The sequence below is a fragment of the Plectropomus leopardus genome, chromosome 14 (assembly GCF_026936395.1).
Source record: "Plectropomus leopardus strain MGB_pleo_1.0 chromosome 14, ASM2693639v1, whole genome shotgun sequence".
NCBI lineage: Eukaryota > Metazoa > Chordata > Actinopteri > Perciformes > Serranidae > Plectropomus > Plectropomus leopardus.
Window position 1 is genome coordinate 13,521,777 of NC_142189.1, and position 14,029 is coordinate 13,535,805.

At 41.5% G+C, this 14,029-nt stretch overlaps 1 protein-coding gene across 4 annotated transcripts in view; it reads right to left on the minus strand.

The window, feature by feature from the left end:
- Positions 1-3,572: 3,572 nt before the first annotated feature.
- meis2a (Meis homeobox 2a) overlaps positions 3,573-14,029 on the minus strand; it is an 89,598-nt gene continuing 79,141 nt past the window's right edge. For 2 of the 4 annotated variants that reach the window (XM_088087067.1, XM_042500279.2), the window contains exons 11-14: positions 12,074-12,132; positions 9,367-9,477; positions 8,821-8,919; positions 5,212-5,351 (exon numbers count right to left, since the gene is read on the minus strand). In XM_088087067.1, coding sequence (XP_087943193.1) covers positions 8,861-8,919; positions 9,367-9,477; positions 12,074-12,132 — 229 coding nt within the window. In that variant the 3' untranslated portion in view covers positions 5,212-5,351; positions 8,821-8,860. Of the gene's footprint in view, positions 5,352-8,820; positions 8,920-9,366; positions 9,478-12,073; positions 12,133-14,029 lie in introns of all 4 variants that reach the window. The other 2 variants (XM_042500280.2, XM_042500278.2) reach the window with 2 other exon arrangements.

Consider the following 14,029-nt stretch of genomic DNA (forward strand, 5'->3'; position numbering starts at 1 on the left):
CTGTATCAAGTGACGTTTTTGCAATCAAGAGAAATAATGTCTGTATCTGTAATAATACCTTAAATGTCTATAAGGTAATTTAGCTTTTAAATCTTGCGTAACAGCCACGTTGACTTTTATTTTTATTGTAAAGAAAATCACACATTATCTGATTTTGTGTGGCTTTGTGTGCATTAAGTCTATTTGAGTTTACTTGCTGGGCGTAAAGCTATTTCTTCGTGTGATAAAGACGGATGTCAATATGGATTCCACCCCAGGAAGTAAAAATAAACTGTAATTTCAAGCAATAAACAACAAAAGAAAAAGAAAAACCAGGAAGTAAAACACAATTCTGAAAAAGAAAAACATTCAGAGTCATGAAATCTGCGTGCACATGAAGTTTGGCCTCTAAACTCCATTATCTTTCCGGAGTTTGGATTGCGCACATCAACCCTGCCTTTTATTTTCTACAGAAAAAAAGCAGCCAGTCCCCTTTTAAAGAAAGCCTTTTCGGTGGTGCTATAATAAACCATTTTCCCTGGGCTTTATTGATCAGTCACTCTGAGCTAATGTAATTATCCTCATCAATAGGGGGACTGCAGGGAGAATCATTATGCGGTTGACATTGATAAATGATCAGCCAAATGCGGCCCTTTTCTCCCAGGGACCCCCGCCTCTGACCTGCTCACACAGGCCTACATAACGTAGTCATAGAAACACCTTATGGCAAGAGGAGAGAAAACTGCTGAAATGTTTAAAAAAAAGGAGGGCAGCACACACACACACACACACACACACACACACACACACACACACACACACACACACACAGCCTACATACACAAAACCTAAAAACTGTCCCCCAGAGCAAGCCATTTCGGGGAGAGCCAGCTGCAAAGCGAAGGACACTCAGCTCCTGCGTGCGCGTCCATTTTTATGACCACTATCCAAATCAGCAATTTAAAAAAAAAAACAAAACTTTTTTTTCTCCCTCGCTGCCAGCAGATGCACTATCTAAAAATACATATTTGCGGTCCCCTCTCTCAGATCATACACCACAAGAGAGCCAATAACATTATTAACATGTTGCGTCTGGAGCACGCGCGCGCGCGTGCACATACACAGTGTTTCCAGCGGGGTAAACTGTGTGTGGACTTTTAATATTGTTGCACGGGCGTCTTCCAGAGGAGCGGGCTGCATTGTGCAGCAGTGCAGAGGGAATATATTCCTTATTTTATTCGTGCAGCAGCAGCCCGGACTGGCTTTGACAGGGAGGAGATGAAGGGGAGGAGTTGTTTAGCTCGGCTGGATCATCCATCATCCCTGTCACACCGAATCGGCAAAAGGAAAGCAGCAGAGGCAATCTACCTTCTGTCTCATCGGGGAAAGAGAGGGGGAGGAGGAGGAGGAGGAGGAGGAGGAGGGGAGAGGGGAAAGAAAAGAAAAAAAACTATTAATATTAAAATCCTCTCCATCCACAGTAATCCTCACGTTTTCTCTCTTTTTCATCTGATAATCTCCGCACAAAACGGAGGGCTTCTTCCTTCCGTTTTATCCACAGAATAATAGAGCGCTAGAAAAACAAAAAAGGACTTTTAGGGGTTTGAATAGTTGAGAGGAGAAGATGCATCATTAACCAGACTCTGGTGTAAAACCAGTAAATATCTACATTCGTTTTTCTCCAGCCTGGTTAAGGCCTTAACACCCCTGCGCGTGTGCAGAGAAACTGTTAAACAAACATGAAGTGTGCAGGTATTATGTCCGGAATTTCATTAAAACAACCTGCGTGAAATTCAAACCAAATGCTAAAATAACTCATAAAAAAATAATATTGTATGCTGACCATCAGCGGGCTAAACAAATGTCATTTTTAATAAACAAACAAAAATAAATAAATAAATAATTTTTTAAAACCCCCCAAATTATATTAGTTTTAAGAATTAAAAATGGCTTTGAACGCAGGATATTGCTCTGGAAATATTTAATGTGTAAAAGTGATTCAAATTAAAAATAAGCCATTTTGATTTATTTAACTTTTTTTCCCCTTTTCTGTTTTTGTTTGTTTAGTTTTTGTTTGTTTGTTTTTAACAAAAACATAAAATCCAACAGTTGAATAAATACAAGAATAGGTCAATAGCTGCCGGATACACAGGAATTAATAATAAGTTAAGATTGATTTCAAATGAATAATTTCCTAAATTTAAGATCAGTTTTGTTTTATTCCAATGTCAGATTTTTTAAAAAACAAATTCTTATGGGGAAAAAAAACACAAAACTTTCTAAGGGCCACAAAGAATAATTGCAATAAACAACTGGATTTATAAACTAAAAAACCCTGACTAGGGCAGTTTTTAGCTGTAAATACAAATAATAAAATTAAAAAACATTATAATAATCTTACTATGATATTGTAGTTTTACAACGTATTATATTTGTTGATTCACACATAAGACTAAACCAGTAATAGGCGTCAGCAGTGTTCGTAATAAAAATGTAAAGAGGAAAAAAAAAACAAACCCTGAAAAAAACATTTAAGGCCTTAAGTCCGACAGAGCAGAAGTTTAAACTTCTCTGTGAAGGGCAGAAAATATTTCAGCCGAAGTGATGTTGTCATTTCTGGTTTAAGGCTATGACTTGGATGGCCGCGGGCAAACACAGCCAAAGAAATAGAGAAGAGAGAGGAGATAGCCTATCAAAGCCCATCTGTGTGCTCCTGCGCGGCGCTGCCACGTGCAGCCGACAGGCGGCGCTGCAAAACGGCAGAACCGAGCCGAGCACACCGAGAGACACAGAGACACACAGAGACACACAGAGGGCCAGCCGAGACTCTCACTGTACGAGCAATTACACTGGGAACAAATGCTCGCTCTATTGTTTGAACATCAGGGAAAGAGTGAAGGCTGAATCCCTCTCAACTAAATTAACTTTTAAAATCCCAAATTAAGGTTAGCCTACCTTTTTTACTCAACCAGAAATGTTTAAAATATTTTATCCTCATTTAATTAATTTGTATTTATTTCTGTAAAGAAGAAAATGATGTGCAAAATAAATTATCACCACAAAATTTAATAAGTCATTAAAAAAAAATGTTTTTTCCCCTGTTATTTTTAAAACCCGGATGCCACTTTTGACTTTCTTATTTACCACTGTCACTGCTGACAGTTTATTTTTCGGTATAAAACTAAGATGTGTTAGTGGTGTATTTGCTCTGTAATTTGCACCCTTCATTTGCATTTGACAGTTATTTATCATTAAGCGGACATATTTGTGTGCCCAAATAAATTGCTATGGCATGATATATGTCAACCATAATTTGTTATTGTCATTATAAGAGGGTATTCAATAACCAAATTGGCATTCTGGTTAAAAGATACTGCAAATAAATTGCTGGAAAAGTGTGGATTTCACTGTATTTTTTTCTCCATTTGCAAAAATTAAATTAAAACTTAAGACCTTGCTGAAAGGCAACAATGCACCCGAAACATGTTTTCTGATTAACAATAGCAAACTAATTAATCTTATGCTTTTAAAATGAAAATGTGCATAAAGATTTTGTTTATAACACAGTTAATAACACAAAAATCTAACAAAAATCAAAAATGAAATATTTATTACAGCATTTGTGACTGAACACCTTTTAAACATTACGTCACAGTCCTCATACAAGTATTTAATGTATTTTTGACAAAGCTTAAGGGAGACGGCATCTTATCATCTAGTGAGGAACACGTGCTGAAAAAGGAAGGAATTCATGGACATACAATATCAATGCCACAGCAGATCTGAAACTAGCAAAAACATTCTTTTTCAATTGAGGTAAACACATAGAATATCTAACATGAAACAATTAATAGACTGAACTCTGTACGAAGTTTGTTACAATATTCTCTCAGCTTTTTTTCCCCCAAAAGCATTGAGTTCATAATTTAAGTTTTTTTTTTTTCCTTTTTTTTAGTTTTAGGTTTTTTGGTGCATCAACCATCAAATGCTTCTTCAGTGCCGCAGAATCAACGTTTGTGTCAGTATTGTCCTTATGGCAAGAGTGTTGATCCGCAGATAAAGAAGCGCCGTAGGATGTTGCTTTTCACTTTTAAGCTTCCTTCAATAGGCTCTTACCAACGAGAGTCCAGGGTACAAAAAAATAAAATAATATTAAAATAAAAATGTATAAAACCAACACAATCCAGTGCTTGGGCAATTCAAACAAAGAACTTTTTTCCTTTAAAACCTACAGGGCAACATTCATTCATGAACCAAAAAATAAGAGGGGCATGACAAATGTTCAAACTGAATCTTCTGGAGAGATCCGGTGTCATTTAGCAGCCTTTTCCCATCATGCCCTGTTCTTATGGGGGACAGGACCTGATTGCCCTCTATGGTTTGAGATGTTCCATCCTCTTGTTTTTTTCTTTTATAGTGCTGTGCTGCGAGACAGTTTCTCCTCCAGGAAGGAGCACACACAGTGTGAGAGAGAAAAAAGGTTAACCTTTAATTCTAAAACTAGCTCAGGAAACATAAACCATGTGATCAACGAAAAATGCACAAGTTTTAACTTATTTATCTATACTTTTTATACTACAGTAGTTATAACTCTTGGAGTCTTTCTGTTGTTTCTTTTTTAAATCTTCCAGAGTGATTTTTATTTTAGAAGCGTTTGTCACATGAAAGTGTACTGAACATGTTTACGATGGCGTGTGAGTGAGTGTGCGAAAAAGTGTGTGTTTTTTGAGTGCGTCTTGTCCGTTCTTTGCACACGTGTATGTCAAAACATCCTCTGTTGATCTTTACCAAAAGCCCAAGACTTTACAAAGTGTTCTTGTCAGCTTGGTCCTCCGTTTGGATGAAAGTAACAAAATTGACAAGTCTCAAAAAAAAAAAAAAAAATTATCACAGCTCATCTGGAATTCTGTTTCTTTAGTGTCAAATTCTGGTCAAAAGGGTTCGCTTTTTATTCTTAAAAATAGTCTCAAAATAGGATTTATCGTGGGCTGCTTTCTTTTTTTAACTGTTTTCTTGTAGTAGCTGCTGTTGTCTTGGTAGCAAAGTTCCCTTATACTATTGGGCATGGATGTCCAGGCCTTGTCCTCCAGTACTGGGGTCAATGGGAGTGAGCAAAGGGGGTCTCTGTGCAGACATGGTCATTCCTGGGTGTGACGAGGGTCCTCCATGCATCAGCATGGCGTGATGGGGGTGGTGATGAGGGTGGTGGGCGTGGTGAGGGTGGTCGGGCAGGTACGCGTGGAGAGGGGGTCCGTGTCGGAGCTGGGAGGGGTGGGAGGTCATCTGATGAGGGTTGGTGTAAGTGGGTGGGGCCATGCTCATGCCCATAGGACCGCTCTGAGGTACGTACTCCCCCGGCAGGCCTGGCAGACCTGACAGAAACACACAGAGGGAGAAATTAAGTTACACTCTTGATAATAAAACTTTTTTGACATGCTCCTTCTCCATTAACGGGCCTTAATTCAATTTAAACACAACAAAGGGCTTAGCGGGTTTTTATGACACTGTGTCCGTGACAAGAGCGCTTTTAGCTTCAACAAGTAAAGAGAGACATTATTGCGCCGGGCTATTTTGGGCTATGGTGAGTGGTTTACAATGCCCAATAGCGTTGTGGTCAGGTCTCAGGTTGGAAAATGATCCTCAGTCATCCACAGACACTGCAGTCCTGGAGGATGGGAGGAAAACCAACCAGCCGTATTGATGTGGAGAAGTGCTAATACTTTTACAAGTGGAACAGTCAATTCCCCAGCTGACTCAAGTGACAAACCGAACAGGCATTCTCTCACGGGGGACGAGCCTCTGTGAACATATTTGATTTACAATCCCTTAAAGAAGTCATTAAATAATTTAGGACTCAGTTTGCTGTATCACAAAGACAGAGAGAGAGCATTAAAGGCTCGTTTTCACCCATGAATGAAAGCATTTTAACCCTTTAAACCCTTGGTTTATTTCAAACACGAGAAAAGGCTATGAGCAAGTTGAGAAAAAAAAATGACCCAAAAATATGCAAAAAAAGTACGAGAAAATAATCTATAAAATACACAATGAAATGAATTGAAAATTAAATAGTTATTCTTTAAAATATTTTTAAATCTATAATTATAAATATAATATCTTTGGACATTTTTAACAAGCATTTTAAAAATGTATTTTCCATATCTATCCTTTTCTAGCAATTTTTGGATGACTTTGAGCATTCCCTTTTTCCCGTATTATCACAAAAAAGCAACCACTTAATTCAAAGGTTTAAATACTTGTGAAAGCGTCTTAATGCAGCACAAGAAAACTGATATCGACTCCGGTTTCAAAGGGTTAAGCTGCTCTTAAATGCATGGAGTGTGGGTTTTTGGAAAAAGAGCAGCAAAAGATAAAAGGAAGAGAGAAAGAAAGCAGGTGATGTCCCTTAAGATGGACTCCTCTTCATATGTGTGGAGGCCTCAGCATGCTGGCATCCCTCACACTGTGACAGGACCCGGCACACACAGAGACGACTCAGCAGTGCCACTGTTTGGCTTTTCACATGGCTTGTTTGTTGTAATCGGAAAGAAAAAAAGATGTGGAGGGGGGTTTGCTCCTGGAGCCTGGGACTGGAGTATGGGAACATGGCTGGTCCAGAGGCCTGGACCTTGGGGAAAGGCGATTGAGAGCAGGGGGTCCCCCGCTGGAGCCAGGGGGCCTGGGTCTGGGATTGGGTCTGGGCCGACCTGCTTTGTAATGTGAACCCCTGGGGGATTAGAAGCTGTAATAGGAGGGGAGAGGTCGCTGCAAGGTCACTAGGCATGCTCACTCTCTGCATTCCTCCACCTTAGTACACTGCAATTAAGAAATTACACTGGAGGGCCCCGGTGAGGGGAAGAGGACAGAGAGGAGAAAAAAAAAAGGGACAGCAAAGGCCAAGATTAATGACCAGCCTCATTGGTTGAAAGCTGTGCCATTTTCGAATACTCCCTTTCCATGTCAGTTCATTTGAAATGCACATGTTTGTCAGAGCAGGTCTCTTAAAACCTCACTACTGGGGTCATAAAATAAATAAATCATCCAGGGTGTCGGGGCTATGATGGGTGCCCTCACCTCCATATAACCTAGAGCAGCTCCTGTTAAAAGGCCCAGCAGATGTTTTTGACACTGTAAGCTGGTAATCTCCAGTCTTGTAAGCTGCAGTCATTCCGTTAAGTAGATCTGAGACCCCCCTCCTTTATTAACAAGAGTGGTAAAACCATCTGAAGACAATAACTGGGGACAGACTGGGCCTCTCTCTCTCTCCATGCCTGCCTCCCTCTGCACTTCTGTTATGGCACAGCGGTCCTGCTCAATGGCTGGCCATAATTAAGTACCAAATATACCATATTGTGTGGCTGTGTAATCAAATCAAGAGAGGATAATATTCCTCTGTATTAAGCTATTAATGTAATTGGTCATGAAGCATAAAGTATGTTACGTAATTAAATAGTCTCAAAATTATATAGCCCTATATTAAGAATTAGCCAACCTGAGCAAATGTTGTCTCTGTGTGGCTGTTTTAGGGAACATTGCTTCCTGATTTTTTTTCTCCCTGCTGCCATTAGCAAAGACAGGAGGGGAAGAGAGACGGAGAGAGAGAGAGAGAGAGAGAGAGAGAGAGAAAGAGAGAGAGAGAGAGGAAGCAAGGACTAGAGGGGTGAAATGATCTCTGTCGGCAGAATTGCCGCTGTGACCCTTTGGAAAATCCAGTCGCCATTTACATATAAAGGGTTCTTTTAATCAAGGTAAGTGTTATTATATTGTGCCTCATTGGGCAAAGGGAGTTTAGGTGTTAAAATAAAATCTCTTCTGCCCTGCCGCCTTCAGGATGTGATATGTCTTGATTTTTCAAATGTCAGCAGTGTGGCACTAGCGGGAGGCGGAATGGCCAGCTTAATCAGGCTGCCGACATTCAGCTGTGTGTGTGTGTGTGTGTGTGTGTGTGTGTGTGTGTGTGTGTGTGAGTGAGAGAGAGCGGCACAGAGACTGTATGTGTGAAAGAGATCCCCTCCTTTTAGATGCAGTCATGCTTGTGTCTACAACCTTATAAATTCATCTCAGTGTCTCCCCGCTCTTGTCTGTGAGTCTCAGGTCAGTCTCGTCTCTGGCCCCCGCCCCCCCTTAAATTGTCTCCCTCCAGTAAAAAATAATCAAAACACACAGCCCCCCCCCCCTCCACGCTCATTCCTCCCTTTACACAGCTCAAACCAAACCCCCAGTGAAGGATCGGCCATGTCACCCACGGCCCGTATATCTCGCTCAGGGGCCGTAATGTACTGCGGTGTTCCCGTCTTTGCATATAAGATAATTTGGGCATCAATCCTTCCCCCAGACAGATTTATGTCACTCGGAGGACAGTTTCACTTCTCCTTCTTTATCGCTTCACTGGAGCCTGCTTAATTTCTCCCCGTCAGCCCCTTCCCCAGGAGATGTTATTTTTTCCCTAAATGTCCAACATTTGCATTGGCTGTCCGGGGATGGGGAGAGCGATGGTGCTGTTGTGATAAATAAATCTGCACATGCCATGCCAGGTTGTTTCTTCCCTCTTCTTCTTGTTGTTGTTCCTGTTGTCTGGCGCCACAAGTCCATGGGTCCTCTCTGTCCCAGGACGGTTCCCCCCGAATTTTCCCAAGTCTTTAATTCATCCTTGGCTACTGCACCCGCCTCTAAAGCATCTTGCTAGAACAGCCATGCATGCTGGTTCATAGTTGTTGATGCTAGGGAGTATGGGCTGCAAAATTATAGCCAGGGTAGAGAGTGAAAGGGAATCGTGGGTGAAAAAAAAATAAAACCCACAGCCCCAAGATGTAAAAACAACAAGGAAAAGAGCCCAGTACTTACTTCCCCCTTTTTCTTTGCGTTTTGCTTTACAAGATGGAGGTTACATGTAGTGCCATTGCCCATCCATGCCCATATTCATCCCCATTCCACTCATAGGCCCTAGAAAGAGAGAATAAACGCCAGAAAAGGGTCAGCAGGAGTTTGGATCACAGAGAGGAGAACCACTGATAGAAAGGAGGAGGTGGGTTAGATGGAAAATGATTAGGGGGAAGGAAGTGAAAGGTGTTTTTCAAGTGTTTTTATTTTTGCATTGCATCCCATAAATCCCTTTAGTTATGATAACTTGTGAAGGATTTTTCACAGATGTGTTAGAGAAAAAACAAGCAGCAGACAGTGTGGGGACTTTTAGAGAAAGTGGTGTTGTTAGTTGGTTGGTGGTTAGTTTTACGTGGCTGACTCGGGGACCTGCTCCGTGCTGAGGTGACTAAATCTCATGCTACAGAAAAGAGGATCAGTGTTGATCAGCTGTGCGATAACTGAGGGAGAAACTGGTGTCTGGTGAAGCAGGCATTGATGGAGATGACGAGGGATGTGGGACCGGCTTACCGGCTGGCCGGATCCCCATGTGTTGCTGACCGTCCAGCACAAAGCTGCCCATCGGCTGGCCCTCTGGACTGTACGCTGCTCCTTGGCTCACTGAAGGATCAAGAAGAAAACCTGATTGTAGTCAAAACGTGGACATGAAAAAGGGGGAGGGGGGACGGGAGGGGAGGAAGAAGAAGAAGAGAAAACACACCAGACAATCAGCAATTGTCCCAGCTCCAGCCCAAACATACTGTAAGACATTGTGCTCATGTTTGTGGACCGCGTTGACTGACGCGTGGCATGCAAACACGCATACAGTAGGTCCTCGTGCATGCAAGCACACACACACACACACACACACGCACACTGGCGCATGCACACACACCAGTGTCATTCAAAACCACACTCACAGGAGATACATTGTTCTCGAAGAAGAAAGCATGCAGTTTGACAGGATGAGAAGAATTTCTGCCTTCACCCCGTCAACACTTGAGTCAGCAGTCATCTACTCCTAAACGTCACATACAGCTCTAATGAATTATTATTAAATATTCTGAATGATTTATTTGATTATCTGTAATGATACAACAGCAATCCGTTTGCTCGGTTGTATTGTGTTTTGCCTACTATTAGCCCTAATGAACTAATGCTCTCTGGAGACTGTAGAAAACCGTGTATTGCAGGACTATAACAGTATTATCTTGGATAATCTGTAATTCGGAAAAGATTAGTGGGAGCTGTTAGTCATGCTGTTTTATGTAGAGGTTGTTGATTGGCACACATCGGCTGCACGCTGACAAATATTCCACACAAGAGCGCAGTAATTGTAGAAAAGAAGTCACCCACATTTGTGAGTGCATCTCATTTTAATCGCGGCTCATGTTGGTTTTGAACAATCTCCACCCCGGTGTGTGGGGACCTTTTTAAGGCGGGAGGAGCTAATCAACAAAAACAGCTTTTCCTCTCCCTGAGACAAATTACTTGGCCTCTTTTTTTGGTAATGCCAAAGTCAATGAAGCTTAGGGTGGCTGAATCATTCCACGGGATCACAGAGCGGCATGTTTACTACTCAAAATGTGTGAGTGTGTTTTTGTAATCTGACCACAATAGATAGGGAAACGTGTTATAAATTAACGACATGAAGCTTTCCTTAATCTGTTTTTAAAGAAATAAAAATCTCTGCCTGCGTTGGTGTTAACTCAAAACATAAGATCTGATTTAATTCAGGCATCCCATAGAGTGGTGCGGGCATGAGTGCTAAAACCTGGAGAGTAGTTAGCATTTTAGCACTCCTGGTTTCCTTGTCTCAAAGTCTATGGTGTTTTTTTGAATGGGGCTTTTGATTAGATGCCTGAAAGAAGGTTTGTGGTTAACACAAGCTTAAGAGACTTTCACAGTTTGTTTTACGACATAAAATATATAAGTAAATTCCCCATTTGTGAATTTTGAAATTTTTATGTGTCTTCAAAAAGGTGGTTGCTAACAAGTGGCTCAATGAGACTTCAGAAAGTCATCATGCCTAACACAGCTTTATAGCCTTGTTTTAATGGGAAGCATAACTGTACATAGAGATAGATGACTTAATAGGTCACCAAAAGTGAAGCCAAAACATCTCGATACTGGCGGGCTACAGTATAGGTTGTAAATCCCCTGAGAAACTTGATACTGCTAAGATTTGCTACTGTGCAGACTCTGGCTCCAAATGGTGTCACCAGCAAAGGATGGCAGTGGCTGTATCCAGGATAATTTGTCTTATTTTTTTATACAGTATGGGGAAGTGGAGATGCAATGTCTCTCTTTATAAACAGTCTATTATGGGGATGTAAAGTAATGAAATGGTGGTGTAGTTCATCAGTAGCCTAATGTTAGCTTTTAACTTCTAAAGATTACATTGATGCTTCATAAATCATAGAGATGGTGCTAACTTGTGAAGATTATGTACTTATCATAGACTTGCTTGCCATAGATTATTTTTTGGAAGAATCCAAGGGGAAATTCCTATAGGCTTTTTGACAAGGGAACCAGGGTGAAGCCAACTTCTGGGTTGGCCCACAAAAAACATCCCTGAAGCACTCTATTAAAGTCAGTCTCCCTCCTAAGGGCAGTTTGGATGACTGAAATGCATTAACTGATATCAATAAACTAAAAAATGACTAAGCAGTCATGTATTGGTCTTGATATTTAAAATGTGCTGAATAACTACTCAATATCCAAATTCAGATCAGTGAGTCTGGAGGGAGTACAATAAAATGCAGCAGAAAAAGTGAGGGGAAGCCTCCCTAACCCTGGACTGGAAAAAAAAAATTAAAAACAAAACAGAAAAAAAGGAAATATAACTCATAAATTGCTGCTAGCATTCCTGGCACTCCTCTTGTGTCCAATTAGTAATTCACAGAGAGAGTGCTAATATACCTCTCTCTCCACTTAGACTGGGAAATCTCCAATTAGAGTCAATCAGCAAACGGCCTGCACCACTGCTGAACGCATCTCATACAGAAAATGGGAAAGGGGATGGAGGGAGGGAGAGGAAGAGGAGGGAGTAGATGGGATTTGTGTGTGTGTGGAGAGAGAGGAGATGTAGGGTGCCCCCTCAAAAAAATCTGGGCTCTAGGCATGATGTGCATGCCAGGAAAGGATTTGGGAAGGGTGTCTTCATGCTGGGGAATGAAAGAGATAGAAGGTCTGCTGCTGTATGTTGGCTGGTTTTTTTTTTGAGTGTTTTTTTTACCTGCTCGATTTGACTGGTCAATCATGGGCTGTACTATTCTTCTCCTGGCGTTAATGAACCTGGCAGAGAGGAAGAGAGAAAAAAAAAAACAGAGAGAGGAGAAAAACAAACGTTAAATCACCCCTGCATTCACACACAGAGAGATTCATCACAAGCCACCACAAAGACAAAACAGTTTTGCATGACTTAATGGCAACATTAGCCACCGAGTCCTTGAGAGAGGCGCTCGCAACAAAACAGCAACAAACAAAGGGGCAATTGTGTGCTGACTTGGGAACCCAGCGAGGGATACTTTTAATGTTCCTTATGATCTATTCCCCCCTCTTTTAATAAAGCTTTTGATTACGTTTGGTTGCTATGGGCACCAGGGAGACATTCCTCAAGTATTAAGTGCAGCTTGGGCACAGAAGAACCCTCATAATGGCACATCGCTCTCTCCTTCTGTCTTTCACTCCTGTTGCACAACTTTAGTGTACAGTATCCTGTACTCCAAAGAGTCTGGAGTGTTATCACCCATTGGAATTTCAAAGGCAGCTCTAAGGCTGGGTTGCACCGACAAGGCTTACTTTAATCTAAGATTAGCTCTAATCAGTGTTTAGTAAAACTTGGTTTAAAATGAGTAAATCCAGATTTACGCAGAGCTCTGTTTCACCATTAAAAATGATTCTAGTGAAGTCAAGTTTATTAATCTAAACAGAGTGTAGTCAATAGGGACACGCTTCATATCAAAATTAAAATAAACTTAAATACATGGGGCACCCACTGGTTCACCTGGTAGAGTGGGCACCCCATGTACAAAGGCTATGGCCCTGCCGCAGTGGCTTTGGGTTCAATTCCACCATTGACCCTCTGCTGCATGTCATTCCCTCTCTCTCTCCTCATTTCACATTATAGCTTATAGCATTAAATGTTTAAATGGCTGCTTTTCTGTAACAATAACCATAACATTTTTTTATTATCACCAAAGTCAATTGAGTTGAGTCTCAACTTTCTTTGAGAAACTTGATTATTTTGCTCAATCCATCACCAAAAGGCAGCGATTGTAAACGTTAAAGTTTTAAGCCTGGATCACAGTTTAAATTTAAGCTTTAAGTTTTGGTGCAACACCATTAAATTTACTTGAAGTTTAGAGTAAAAACTAAACTGAGATTCATTTAATTTCTTTTAATTTTGAGCTATAGTTTTGAAGTTTGGTGCAACATAATTTAAACCATAATTTAATCAGGTTTAAAAGTTAATCCATGTTGGTGAAATTCAGCTTAAGTTAGCAAAGTGCAGGATACAAATGGCTCCTTTCATTACTCCCCACCATTCCTCCCCCACCTCCACCCTTCCCCTCAGTGGGACCCCCACTTCTCTGCATTGTAGGGGGTTCTGCTCCCCTTCCAGCTGTCTAGAAATGAGGACCAGGCATGGGCCACTCCGTGCTTTCACAAGGTATTGTTATGTCAGCGAGCCCATCAATTAGGCTGTCTGAAGTTTTATCACCGCCACAGCAGCGAATAAGTGCAGCTCCACAAAGCCTCCCCAGCCGGCCTCGCTCCTGTGGCTTTTCCAGTGTAGAGCCAGAGGTCATCTGGAGGTGACTGCCAGCCAGAGGCAACCTTTTTAACTTGGAATGGAGAAGCCTTGGGCTGTGTCAAGCTGGCCACTCAGGCTGAGCGAGCTCTCCACCTTTCTCTCTTTCTTCCGCTCACTTTCACGTACTAAAAATGTAGCGCGGGCTTAGCACTACAGGTACCACCATGTGGTTGATATTAAAGAGGGGTTTCAAATCACGTAGGAGCTGTCCAGCATGGAGTCCTTTGCTGGTTTCCAAAAAGGCAGAGAAGAGAGGGAGAAAAAAACGGCCGCCCTCTTCCAACGTACGGGCCACGGCACCATCAGTGCGGCTAAAGAACTGGTCATTAGAAGGAAGGGAGAGCTGGAACCAATTTGGGCTCCTAATCCCCCATG